The sequence below is a fragment of the Mandrillus leucophaeus genome, unplaced genomic scaffold, assembly GCF_000951045.1.
Source record: "Mandrillus leucophaeus isolate KB7577 unplaced genomic scaffold, Mleu.le_1.0 Scaffold101, whole genome shotgun sequence".
NCBI classification, from domain to species: Eukaryota; Metazoa; Chordata; class Mammalia; order Primates; family Cercopithecidae; genus Mandrillus; species Mandrillus leucophaeus.
The window spans coordinates 1,686,246-1,699,603 of NW_012098210.1; the positions used below are offsets into that span (position 1 = coordinate 1,686,246).

General features: G+C 39.7%; 1 protein-coding gene across 3 annotated transcripts in view; it reads left to right on the forward strand.

Moving 5' to 3' along the window:
• Positions 1–13,358, forward strand: part of PTPRA (protein tyrosine phosphatase, receptor type, A) — a 189,809-nt gene that overhangs the window by 41,560 nt on the left and 134,891 nt on the right. For 2 of the 3 annotated variants that reach the window (XM_011974654.1, XM_011974651.1), the window contains one exon: positions 12,422–12,496. Coding sequence is in view for 1 of the 3 variants with exons in the window: in XM_011974651.1 (XP_011830041.1) it covers positions 12,470–12,496 (27 nt within the window). In the remaining 2 variants the exon portion in view is untranslated. Of the gene's footprint in view, positions 1–12,050; positions 12,128–12,421; positions 12,497–13,358 lie in introns of those variants that run through there. The other variant, XM_011974659.1, reaches the window with a different exon arrangement.

The window sequence follows — 13,358 nt, forward strand, 5'->3', positions numbered from 1 at the left end:
AAAAGTTGAACACTCATGGTTGGTTGGCTGCTCTCTAGCACATCTTGCTTTCAGCTCTCACTAGTTGAATTTTACACTCCAGGGGTCAGTATGTTTATTCCAAATCTGCTTATGCCAGTTACATTTATTACTGTAATTTCATAATTTAATTAAACATTATATAAACTAATGAAATATGACTGCAAAAAGTAGTTGTTTTTAGGAAAATTTAGTTGACGATCTTAAACAAATTAGATAAATATAAATCCCCTTTTCCACCAAATTACTGTCTTATTAATTGTGGGCGTGAATATTTTGAAAGATTGGGGGTGGAACTCATAAAATTCTTTTTTTTTTTCTCTTGTTGCCCAGGTTAGAGTGCAATGGCACGGGCTCACCACAACCTCCGCCTCCTGGGTTCAAGTGATTCTCCTGCCTCACCCTGCCGAATAGCTGGGATTACAGGCATGCGCCACCTTGCCTGGCTAATTTTTTGTATTTTTAGTAGAGACAGAGTGTCTCCATGTTGGTCAGGCTGGTCTCAAACTCCTGACCTCAGGTGATCCACCCACCTTGGCCTCCCGAAGTGCTGTAATTACAGGTGTGAGCTATGGCACCTGGCCTCATAAAATTCTTAAATGTTCTATACTAAGTTGTCTTACAGTTGCCTAGATTCTTGTTCCATTTAAAGAAACTGAAATTTGAAATCACAAGTGTGGATTATGGATATGATGGGTTATGGATATGATATATCAGTAATGAGTATGCAAGAGAGAACATTTGAAACAGTAGAAATGTACTTAAAGAAGAGACCTTGGTTTTTTACCATAATATTGGCAGGTGACATGTATTTGTTTTAAGTAAAAATCAAATATTTCAGTTACATTTTTAAAATTACCTGATATACTGTACTTTTTCATGTAACCAGTTAGTCCTGAGTCCTATTTGTGTTAGGTAAGTTTTTACCAATCCCAGAAGGAGATAGAGGACAAGCTTTTATATGCTTAGGCTGAAGAAAACCTTTCTGCAAAGAAGTAATTATCTGATCCTTCTATAAAGGGCCAGATAGTAAATATTTTAGATTTTGCAGGCTGAAGTAGAATCAAGGGATTTGTAGGTTCTGATATAACAAGAGAAAAACAAATTTTGAGAAATTTCTTATTGATTAAATTCAAAATAATAAAAACAATTTTTTGAAATACAGGTATACTAATGAGAAGAATGGAATTCTTTTTGGAGTGATAACATTTTGCTTAATTGGGGTTCAGAGTTAGTGCTTCCTATTCAATAATCATCAAAATTGATTGCAAGTATTCATCTATTAATGCAGATCTGTAATGAGATTTTATATATTTCATCTTTGACACGTTTTCACACATACATGTCAAATTAATTGATACCAGCCCATAAGCGTATGATTTTAATTAATAACTCAGGAAGCATTTACAGAATTCGATTTTTCTTATAACATTTGCCTTTTAGTATATTATTCGTTGCTGCTTAATTACTTCCAGTCGAAGGTTAGACAGAAGCTCCACAATTGCGGTTAAATAGATTTTGAAATATAGAAATTTCCTTGTACATTAGGGTCCTAAAAATTATTCTGGAAATGTAGTTTGAGCTAAGAAACTGTATCCACTGCAAATTTGTTTGGAAATGGAGATCTCACTTCTTGTTTTAACTTTTGATAGCATGTAAAGTGTATAAAGCAGCTCAATGTTGCTTATGATTCAAAAGTTAGTTGTCTAAATAACAGCAGTTTAAGTTTCATATATAAGTGCTGTTCTGTCCTGTAATTTTAAGTTGAATTTACTATTATAAAATCTGCAGCAGAAGCTAATCCTCAAAGCCATTTATTGTTTGATCATAGTATCTGAAAGCAGTCTTATTGTTGTGAAAAATTTCAATCTCAGCTCCAAGCTGAGAAGAAAAAAAAAAAAAAAAGCATGATAAAACTTCAGTACAGCTCAGCCATCAAACTGCTGTGTGCCTGGGCAAGTCAGGTTATTCAGCTTCTGTTTCTGACAATGGTTAAGCCCATGACAGTGAATTAAATTTACCATTAACATGGTTGGTTTAATAATTCATGATAAATTCAGATATTTTTCATAGAATACCTGTTGATAAAAAACATGAATAACCAACTTACATCTTCACAAGTTTTGTAAATTACTCAACTAAACCTTTTTCTGCTTCACACATATTTTTACCATTATCAATGATAACATATCTGAGATTCCACTTTAGGAATGGAAGTATGGAATTAATACTTTTCCAACTTCTTGTTTGTAGTTGTTCAACACAGACTATTAATAGAAGCTCATTCTTCTGTTGTTTTAAACTTGGCACTGACTCCTTGAATAAACATCTGAACAGTATTGTAACATCTATCAAACTCATCAAAAGAGATGGAAATCTACTTAACCTCAATTGCCTTGTTTTTTTTTTTTAAAAAAAACAGGTTATTGATCTTGCTCCTAATATTTTCAACTGTTAGAGCAAATGGTTTTGTCAAAAGGCTAATACTCTTTTTTTTTTTTAATTATCTTATATTAAATTAAAAAAATTTTTTTTGGTTAGCTGTCTGGAGAAAGCCTAGAGAAAGGCTAATTAATACCCTTAAGCAAGTTTATTTTCTCTGGATACTTTTCTTTAGCTTCTTCTTGATTTAATTAACTTGTCACTAGAATATTACTTTTCTCGCTTTGCTAACAAATGAGCTACTTAGAAACTTCCCCCTTTAGAAACTTACTTTCTATTCCTTACCTTCCCTCCTTGCTGTGATGAAACATTCTACTTTAAATTTTCAAATTTTTCTGACCATTGCTTTCCTGTGAATCGGAAATACTGTGATCAGTCCTTAGTTTGGTAACATTGATGTATTTTGAATTCTTTTAGCACAGATAGACAGTTGACTTCTTGAACAACACGATTTCAAACTGCACAGGTCCAATTATATGAGGATTTTTTTTCAGTAAATACAATCAGCAGTATATACCTCTACAACCAAACATGGATCAAAAATATATTATTTGAGGAAACCCCCAGATACAGAACAGTGAAATTTTTGTGTCCTCTGGGCCACTGTGGGACTTGAGTATGCATAGATTTTGGTATCCACATTTGGTCCACAGATACCAAGGGATGACTAGAATCGTTGCATAATAAAACGCTTTCCTATCTTGTCTTAATAAAACAATGCATACCCTCCACTGTGCCTTAAAAGCATGACATTCAGGCTGGGTGTGGTGGCTCACACTTGTAATCCCAGCACTTTTGGAGGCCAGGGTGGGAGGATTGCTTAAACCCAGGAGTTCAAGACCAGCCTTGGCCACATAGTGAAAGTCCATCTCTAGTTTTTAAAAAATATAAAATTAAATAAAAAACATGACATTCAAAGTGCATTTGTTTTTGACATGCTAGTTATGCACTAATAACTAATGATAGTTATGTACTAATAACATGTCAAAATAACTACTTTTAGTTACTGATAACTAACAGTTATGCATTAATAAAAAAATAAAATGTCACAGTATGACAGTATGCATGTGTGGCACCAAACATGCTGTTGAGTTATAACTTTGTCACTGTGATTTGTGCTATACTGAGCAGCAGTGGAAAGCTATGTAAGCCACTCCACTCTGCCAGCCAGTACAGTGGCTGATTACCAATTATGGATAACCAGAACACATCAAAAAGCAGTTCAACAAGGATCAGAATAATAATATATGAGTACCATTTATTAAGTAGTTATGTATCAGGCACTGTGTCAGACTGTATAATGTACATTATTTAATGTAACCTTCAAAAGATAGAGAGGGAAGATCCCTTGAGTCTAGGAGGTCGAAGTTGCAGTTAGCTGTGATTGCACCACTGTACTCTAGCCTGAGTGATGGAGTGAAATCCTGTCTCAGGAAACAAAACAGGCCTAGTGCGGTGGCTCATGCCTGTAAATCCCAGCACTTTGGGAGGCTGAGGCTGAGATCAGGAGTTTGAGACCAGCCTGGCCAACATGGTGAAACCGCATCTCTACTAAAAATACAAAAATTAGCTGTCGTGGTGGCACACACTTATAATCCCAGCTACTCGGGAGACTGAGGCAGAAGAATTGCTTGAACCCGGGAGGCAGAGGTTACAGTGAGCCGAGATCATGCCACTCTACTCCAGCCTGGATGAGAGTGAGACTCTATCTCAAAAAAAACAAAAGAAAACAAACGAAAACCACAAAAGGTTGTCTGAAGCCAGCCACAGACAATAGTAAATGAATGAGTGCAGCTACATTCTTTATGGATGCAGAAGTTCGAATTTCATATAATTGATATATTTCACTAAATATATATAATATATAACATGTATTACATATATGTAAATATATGTATACATATATATTTGTGTGAGAGGTGTCTTTTTTGTTATTGAATTGTAAGAGTTCCTTATCTGTTCTGATAACTAGACCCTTATCAGATATGTGATATCTGATTAACACATAGTTTCTTGCATCCCATAGGTTGTCTTTCAAAATTTTGATGAATTCCAATTTGTCAGTTTTGTTGTTGCTTATGATTTTTAGTGCAATATCTAAGAATCCGTTTTCAAATTCAGTGTCCTGAAGATTTACCTATGTTTTCTTCTAATAATTTTATAGTTTTAGAACAAGCACGTTGGCTCATGCCGGTAATCCTAGCACTTTGAGAGACTGAGACAGGCAGATTGCCTGAGCCCAGGATTTCAAGATCAGCCTGGGCAAGATGGTGCCCATCTCTACTCAAATACAAAAATTTAGCCTATGGTGTGTGCCTGTTCAGCTACTCAGGAAGTTGAGGTAGGAAGATTACTTGAACCATGGAGGCAGAGATTGCAGTGAGCCGAGATTGCATTACTGCACTCCAGCCTAGGCCACAGAGTGAAACTCTTGTTTCCAAAAAAAAAAGAATAATAATTATTTTATAGTTGTAGCTTTTTAAGTTTTTAATCCACTTTGATTTTTTTGTTTTGTTTTGTTTTTTGAGACAGGGTCTTGCTCTGTGGTGCAGGCTGGAGTGTAGTGGCACAGTCTTGGCTCACTGCAGCCTTGACCTCCTGGGCTCAAGCTGTCCTCCCACCTCAGCCTCCCAAGTAGCTGGGATCACGGGCTTGTGCCACCACATCTGGCTAATTTTTGTATTTTTTTCTAGAGATGGGGTTTCACTGTTATTGCTTAGGCTTGTCTTGAACTCCGGGACTCAAGTAATCCATGCCCACCTTGGCCTCCCAAAGTGCTGGGATTACAGGCGTGAGCCATCACTTTCAGTCCCAAGTTAATTTTTATATATTGTATGAGGTAAGGATTCATTCTTTTGCATGTGGATATCCAGTTGTCCCAGTGCCATTTGTTGAAGAGCCCGTTCTTTCCCCATTGAATGTTGTCTTAGCACTCTTCCCTAAAAGTAGTTGACTATAGGGCATGGTGGCTCATGCTTATAATCCAAGAGCTTTGGAAGGCCCAGATGGCAAGATTGCTTGAGGCCAGTATTTCATCACCAGCTGGCCATGGTGGTGTATGCCTCTGGGGAGAGTGAGGCAGGAGAATTGCTTGAGCTCAGGAGGTGAAGGCTGCAGTGAGCTCTGATTGTGCCACTGCACTCCAGCCTGGGTGACAGAATGAGACACTGTCTCTAAAAAATAAAATAATAAAAATCAGTTGACTATAGATGTGTGGATTTATTTCTCGACTCATTTAAAACTATTCCATTGATCTATATATCACTCATTATACCATTACCACACAGCTTTGGTTACCAGTGCTTTGCAGTAAGTTTTGAAATCAGGAAATATGAGTTCTCCAACTTTGTTTTTCCTTTTCAGGATTGTTTTGGCCATTTGGAGTCCCTTGCCATTCCATATAAATTTTAGGGTCAGCTTTTTAATTTCTTCTTTTTTTCTTTCTTTTTTTCTTTTTTTTGAGACGGAGTCTTGCTCTGTTTCCCAGGCTGGAGTACAGTGGCATGATCTTGGCTCACTGCCACCTGTATCTCCCAGGTTCAAGCAGTTCTCCTGCTTCAGCCTCCCGAGTAGCTGGGATTACAGGCACACACCATCACGCCCAACTACATTTTGTATTTTTAGTAGAGATGGGGTTTCACCATGTTGGCCAGGCTGGTCTCGAACCCCTGACCCCCAAGTGATCCGCCAGCCTCGGCCTCCCAAAGTGCTGGGATTACAGACATGAAAGCTTTTTTATTTCTGGGGGAAAAAAAAAGACATAGGATGTCTTTCCATTTATTTGGGGTCTCTCCTTGTTCTTGAAGGTAGATTTTCTCTGATCTATTCTCATTGAGACCTTGGGCCTTAGAGAGCCACAATTTCATGAGAGACTTTTTCTCCAGAGCCCTTCCTACCCTTCTCCTGTTTCCTGTCTTTTTTCCTCCCTTGTTATTCAAAAGTCTTAACAAATGCTCCTGGGCCCAATACAGAGGTCAGCCTTAGCTTTGGTTCACTTTTTGCTTTCTTGCCACTGGTAGTTTTCCCTGCTCCCTTGAGAACTTAGCTAAGCTTTTCGAAGGATGTTTACATTTATCCAACATTTCTAGATTTTGGTAGCTGGAGAGTTTTAATAATTTTCTAGATTGCTGTATTACTAGATTAGAAAAAGATAGAGCTGGGTGTAGTGGCACATGCTTGTAATCCCAACTACTCGGTAGGCTGAAGTGGGAGAATTGCTTGAGCCTGGGAGTTACAGACCGACCTGGGCAACATAGTGAGACCTATCTCAAAAAAAAAAAAGTAAAACCTCAGGGCTCAGTGGCTCTGTAATCCCAGCACTTTGGGAGGCTGAGGCAGGTGGATCTTGAGGTCAGGAGTTCAGGACAAGCCTGGCCAAGATTATGAAACCCCATCTCTACTAAAAATACCAAAATTAGCTGGGCAGAGTAGCAGGCGCCTGTAATCCCAGCTACTCTGGAGGCTGAAGAAGGAGAATCACTTGAACCCGGGCGGCAGAGGTTGCAATGAGCCGAGATCATACCACTGCACTCCAGCCTGGGCGATAGAGTGAGACTCCGTCTCAAAAAATAATAAAAAAAAAAAGACAGTGTTTTTTAAAGATGGAGTTTAGTATAGAGAAATATTGAGTGTCAGGCAAAGTATTAATTACTATGTACGGATTCTCTTTTTCTTCTTTTTTTTTTAAAACGAGACAGGGTGCCCAGGCTAAACCCTGACTCTTGGGCTCAAGTGATCCTGCCTTAGCCTCTGGAGTAGCTGGGGACTGTAGGCACATGCCACTGTGCCTGGCTACATATTCACTTATAAAACTCTATTTTTAAATGATAGCTCCTCTTTACAAAATAGATCAGGAGAGCGATTTTCCTGTCTGCTTCCTGAGGAAGCAAAAAAGTAGAAACGTGGTGAGTAGCAAGACCAGTAGTTGCCGTAGTAAGCATGGGACTTCCTATGAATGGCTCTGTTAACAGTTGGGGATGGTACTATTGTTTGATTTGTGGACTCTGTTTGATTTGTGAAAAAGATTTTATTTCCCGTCTTTGGGGTAGGAGAGTCTGCCATATCCACAAATTGGCTCTTCCCGTTTGTTTTATTCATTTAGTTAGACCATGATTGGAAAGCCTCACTGGCTGTGTACATTGCACCATTCTTAGGAGTGTATGACAGCTATGGTACATTTCCAACAGGGCTTTAAAACTTTTCATCCAGTTCCTTTTGGATAAAGCTCTTTTCCTCTTGTGGTTGTTGACATACGTGAATTATAGGCTTTGTTTAGCTAGTGGGTAAGAGCAGATTTTGAAGTCATATACACCTGGGTTTGAGTCTCAGTCTTGCCATGTACCAGTTGTTTGTAGACAAGTTATTTATTAATAACTACTCTGTGCCATAGTTTCTTCATTGGTAGTATCTTCAAAATGAAGTGTCTATTTCGTGTGCTGTTTTGAAGGTAACCTTGAATAATATACATTGTACAGTTCGATACAGTGTCTGACACATAGTAAGTACTTTAATATATAATACCTATTTTTATTCTGATCCTTGTTGAGCTGCTGCTTTTTGATGTGTTGATTATCTATCATTGGTAATCAGCCATTGTACTGACAATGTCTTCCAAGATTTGACCAAGTTGATTGTCTCAAATTTCCAAGCAGAAAAAGTACCCAGAAAACAGAAATTAAGCAGTTATTAAGTAATTGAATAGCAATGATCTTTATTACTTGTGCTTATTAAGAAATATGGGTCATGTCTGCCTGAGCCTTTATTTAATGCATTTTAAAATTTGCTGGGTTTTTTCCTCCCTTTAAACCTTATTATCAAGTTCAGAAATAAGTTAAACTAAAAAGAAACTGATGTCTTAGAATAAAGATTGATTCAAATTAATAGGATATATAATGGCCTTTCATGGTGGTAGAATTTCTGTGTGTTTTGAACTAGGGGAAAGACTTAAAGGAAGATTGCCTACAGTGTTCTAGACACTCTGCTAGGCTCTGTGGATATTATTAAGACACAGTCCTTACCCTCAAGGATCTTTTTATTTTTATCTTTTAGAGACAGGATCTCGCCCTGCCACCTAGGCTGGAGTGCAGTAGCAAAATCATAGTTCACTGCAACCTCCACTCACCCTCAAGGATCTTACTGTTAGTTGCGGGAGGCCATAAACAGTTAAAGTAGTTTGCAACAGAGTTAATGATTGACTCTAGGGCTAAGGGAAAGAAAGTAATTGGGACAACTAGGATTTCTAGCTTGGCAAGGGGGTAGATCTGGGTTGGCAAACTACAACCCAATGCCAGTTTTTGCATAGCCCACCAACTACAAATGTTTCTTACATCTTTGAGTGGTTGGAAAAAAAATCAAAAAAGCTGGGCACGGTGACTCACACCTGTAATCCCAGCACTTTGGGAGGCCAAGGCAGGTGGATCATGAGGTCAGGAGATCGAGACCATCCTGGCTAACACGGTGAAACCCCCTCTCTACTAAAAAATACAAAAAATTAGCCGGGCATGGTGGTGGGCGCCTGTAGTCACAGTTCCTCGGGAGGCTGAGGCAGGAGAATGGTGTGAACCTGGGAGGCGGAGCTTGCAGTGAGCCGAGATTGTGCCACTGCACTCCAGCCTGGGCTACAGAGTGAGACTCTGTCTCAAAAAAAAAAAAAAAAAACCAAACCCCAAAAGAAGAGAATACTATTTTGTAACATGGAAATTATATAAAATTAACATTTAAATGTTCATAAATAAAGTTTTATTAGAATATAGCTATGCTGAAACTACGTATCTATGACTGCTTTTTTGCCACAACAGCAGAGATGAGTAATTGTGACAAAGGCTGTTTGGCCTGCAGAGCCAAACATTTACTGTGTGGCTTTTTACAGAAAAAGTTTGCTAACTCAATGAGTAGGTGGTAATTTTTATCCATTGAAATAAGCAATTAAGGAAGAAGAGATATGGAATAAGATAACATTTCTGTGAGGGTTGATTATTTGAATCAGAGGTGCTTGTGAATATGCAGGTCTAGAAGGCAAGGGAATTTATAGGTTTGGAGTTTGGAAAGAGCCTGAGGCGGGAAATGGATGTGGGAAGAAAGGAGTTCAAGAAGACTGGATGGAGGAGTGCTTTTTAGCACTGCCTGCACATTGGAATCACCTGGAGTGCTTAAAACCAAACATCCAGACAGACATTTCCAGGAACTCAGCCCCAACCCCCTCTTTCCCAAGATTATGATGCACCTGAGCTGGACTTGGGCACCAGGATTTTTTGAAAGCTCCCCCAGCAATTCTGATGTGCAGCCACTGGTACAGAGTGAGAAGATTGGAAGATGGAACACCGGGAACACCAACATTTAAGGGATAGTTCTAGGTACTTCTGCTGAGGAAAAGAAATTCTGAGGGAGTGATGATGGGAATTTTAGGGTGGTCAGATCCTGTAATTTGAGATCATCGTTGACTGATGAATCAAGAGCAGTTTCTATAGAGGCCAGGTGAGGGTGTTATGTCAAAGGCCCCTGGTTTGAGGTGGGAGAGTATGAACTATTGAGAATATTTTCAAGGAGGGAAGGGGGGAAAATGATGGCTGGGATGGGGAGGCACTGGGAATGTAGTTTATTCTAGAGAGGTTTTTTAAAGATGGTAAAGCCTTGAGCCTATTTATGTGCTGAGGGAGTTGAGTACTCAGAAAGAAAACCTGGAATGGCAGTATCAGATACCACCATCCAGTTTTCATGATGGAGTGAAGGGCTAGATTTTGAATAGTTCTTGGAATAATCTTAATATTGTAACCTTTTTGGAACTGTTTGCTTAATGTGCTTTCTTCATTTAGATGCATTACATTGTACCTGGAAAGAGAAATGGACCCAGACATTGAGAACCAAAGCCAACAACTGTGCTTTGCTTGCCCAGTTATTGTCATTCTGTCTGGAACATTGGTCTCATCTCTGAAAGCAGGAGGGCAAACTGAATGGGCTCTGTAGTCTCCTCTAAAAGTTTTTAGTTTAAACTATTAATAGTACAACTTTGATTTAACAAATGAGGAAGCTGAGCTTATGAAATGTCTGTGAAGCCCATTGTCTGATCTTTTATTTCCTTAGTACCTGGGAATATGCTTTTTTTTTTTGGAAGAACAACAGTTGTTCGCCCTTCCTTGAATTTGGGTACACTGTATATACAAAGTATAGCAATTTAGCCTGCCATTAGAACATGTCTTCAGGAGCAAAATCTAGTATAAAGTCTTACTTTAATATTTTCTTTATTATGTATAAATAATAGATGGCTGTTATGGAATACTTGGATAGTACAGAAGTCTAGAATTTTTAACATTTTGGCTTATTTATTGGGACTTCCCCCCTCCCCCCCAGTGGTTCTTGTTTCTCCATCAGTGTGAATGTACACTCCATTCAGTGTGAATGTGAATGTTAGTTTATGTGCCAGCTGGATTCTACAGGAAGCAGACACAGATGGGGTTGGAGGGCAAAGGGCTTAGAAGAGGTGTAATGCCTGTGAAGAAAAGGGGAAGGGAACATGTTTGGGTATGGGGAGCCATCAGACTGCAGTGCACACCTGATAAAGTCTCTGCCTACCCAGATTGTCTGATAGAGGAATACCACAAGGGGTAGAAATGACTAGGCTCTTGTACTACCACTTCGCACAGTCATTGACTAAAGATAGGTCTTTGATCAATGTAGAGGTTTTCAGCCTTGGCACGGTTGACATACAGGACCAGATACGTTGTTATAGGGGGCTGTCCTGTGATTTGTAAGATGCTTAGCAGCATTCTAGGCCTCTATCCCCTAAATGCCAGTAGCACAGCCTCCCTGCTATTAATTGTGACGGTCAAAACTATCTTTAGACACTGCCATATGTTCCCTAGGGAAGGGCCTAATGGTGTATAAACAACCCTGTGGTGGCATAGTCCAAGTTGTGGGACAGGGAGGAGTGTTCCATACTACCCTTACTTGAAAGACCTATGAGCTATTCAGAAATCTGAACTATTTAAGATGGAGCTTTGTTCTGTGGCTCCTGGAATTTTAAGCATCTCTGTGAAACATCTTGTTAGGATATACTCCACTCTCCAAAACAATCCGTAGTGTTTAAATAGGACTGTTTTATTGATTGATTGATTGAGATGGAGTCTCACTCTGTTGCCCAGGCTGGAGTACACTGGCATGATCTCGGCTCACTGCAACCTCCCCCCCCGGGTTCAAGCGATTCTCCTGCCTCAGCCTCCCAAGTAACTGGGATTACAGGCACCCACCACTGTGCCTGGCTAATTTTTGTATTTTTAGTAGAGACAGGGTTTCACCATGGTGGCCAGGTTGGTCTCGAACTCCTGACTTCTCAGGTGATCCGCCTGCCTCTGCCTCCCAAAGTGCTGGGATTGCAGGCGTGAGTCACTGCACCTAGCCTTATTTTTCTTTTTGAGATGGAGTCTCACTTTGTCGCCTGAACTGGAGTGCAGTGGCACGATCTGGGCTCACTGCAGCCACCACCTCCCGGGTTCAAGCGATTCTCCTGCCGCAGCCTCCCGAACAGCTGAGATTACAGATGCGTGCCACCATGCCCGGCTAATTTTTGTATTTTTAGTAGATGCAGGGTTTTAGCATGTTGGCCAGGCTGGTCTCAAACTCCTGACTTCAAGTGATTCACCCACCTTGGCTTCCCAAAGTGCTGGGATTACAGGCGTGAGCCACCGTGCCTGGCTATTTTCTTTTGAGACTGGGTCTCACTCTGTTTCCAGGCTGGAGTGCAGTGGCACAATCTCAGCTCACTGCAAGCTCCACCTCCTGGGCTCAAGCAGTCCTCCCACCTCAGCCTCCCAAGTAGCTGGGATTATAGGCATGTGCCACCCTGCCTGTCTGCTTTTTGTGGAGATGGGATTTTGCATGTTGCCTAGGTTGGTCTTGCATTCCTAAGCTAAAACAATCTGCTCAGGCATGTTGTATATTTCTAAAGGTATTTTTCCTTTGGTTGCAGGTGACACAACCAAAAAAAAAGATATTTCTGGAATTCCAGTGAGTGGTAATGGATGATGCAGTTCAAATAACTAAGGTAAGAGAAAACCAGAACTGTGAGGAGGTTTTTGCCAGTCAAGTAGTATCCTTAAATAAAGCTAACATCATATTCTTTCCTGCTTCATTTTGTTTCTAAGCTGTAAGAGTAGCTTATTTTATTATGATTACAAACATTGTAATTTAAGATACTTCTTAACCTGATTGTGAATCAGAATCACTTAAAGAGCTTTTTTTAAAAAAAGGCTGGGCAATGTGGCTCACGCCTGTAATCTCAGCACTTTGGGAGGCCGAGATGGGCAGATCACTTGAGGTCAGGAGTTCAAGACCAGCCTGGCCAACATGGTGAAACCCCATCTCTACCAAAAATACAAAAATAGCCAGGTGTGGTGTCATGTGCCTGTAATCCCATCTACTTGGGAGGCTGAGGCAGGAGGATTCCTTGAACCCAGGAGACAAAGGTTGCAGTGAGCTGAGATCGCACACTACATTCCATTCTGGGCACCAAAGAATGAAACTCCGTCTCAAAAAAAAAAAAAAAAAAAAACCCAAAGTCAATGCCCTGCCAGCCTGCCTTTGTTGAATTAAAGCTTCTTGAGTAGAGCACAGATGATCTCCAAGTTTTTAAAATGGGAATGTAAACCAACTCTACAGTTTTAGAAAACTGTTTGGCAATATCTGTGAAATATACACCTATCTAATAACCCAGGAATTTCAATTCTAGGTGTTCACCTTTGAGAAATGAAAAATATATGTCTACACAAAAGTACACATACAGATATTCACTGCAGCTCTATGTATTGTAGCCAGAAAAAATGGAACCTAATCAGGTGTCCAAAAACAGGATAATAGTTAAATAAATTGTGATATATGGCTGGGCGTGGTGGCTTATTCCTGTAATC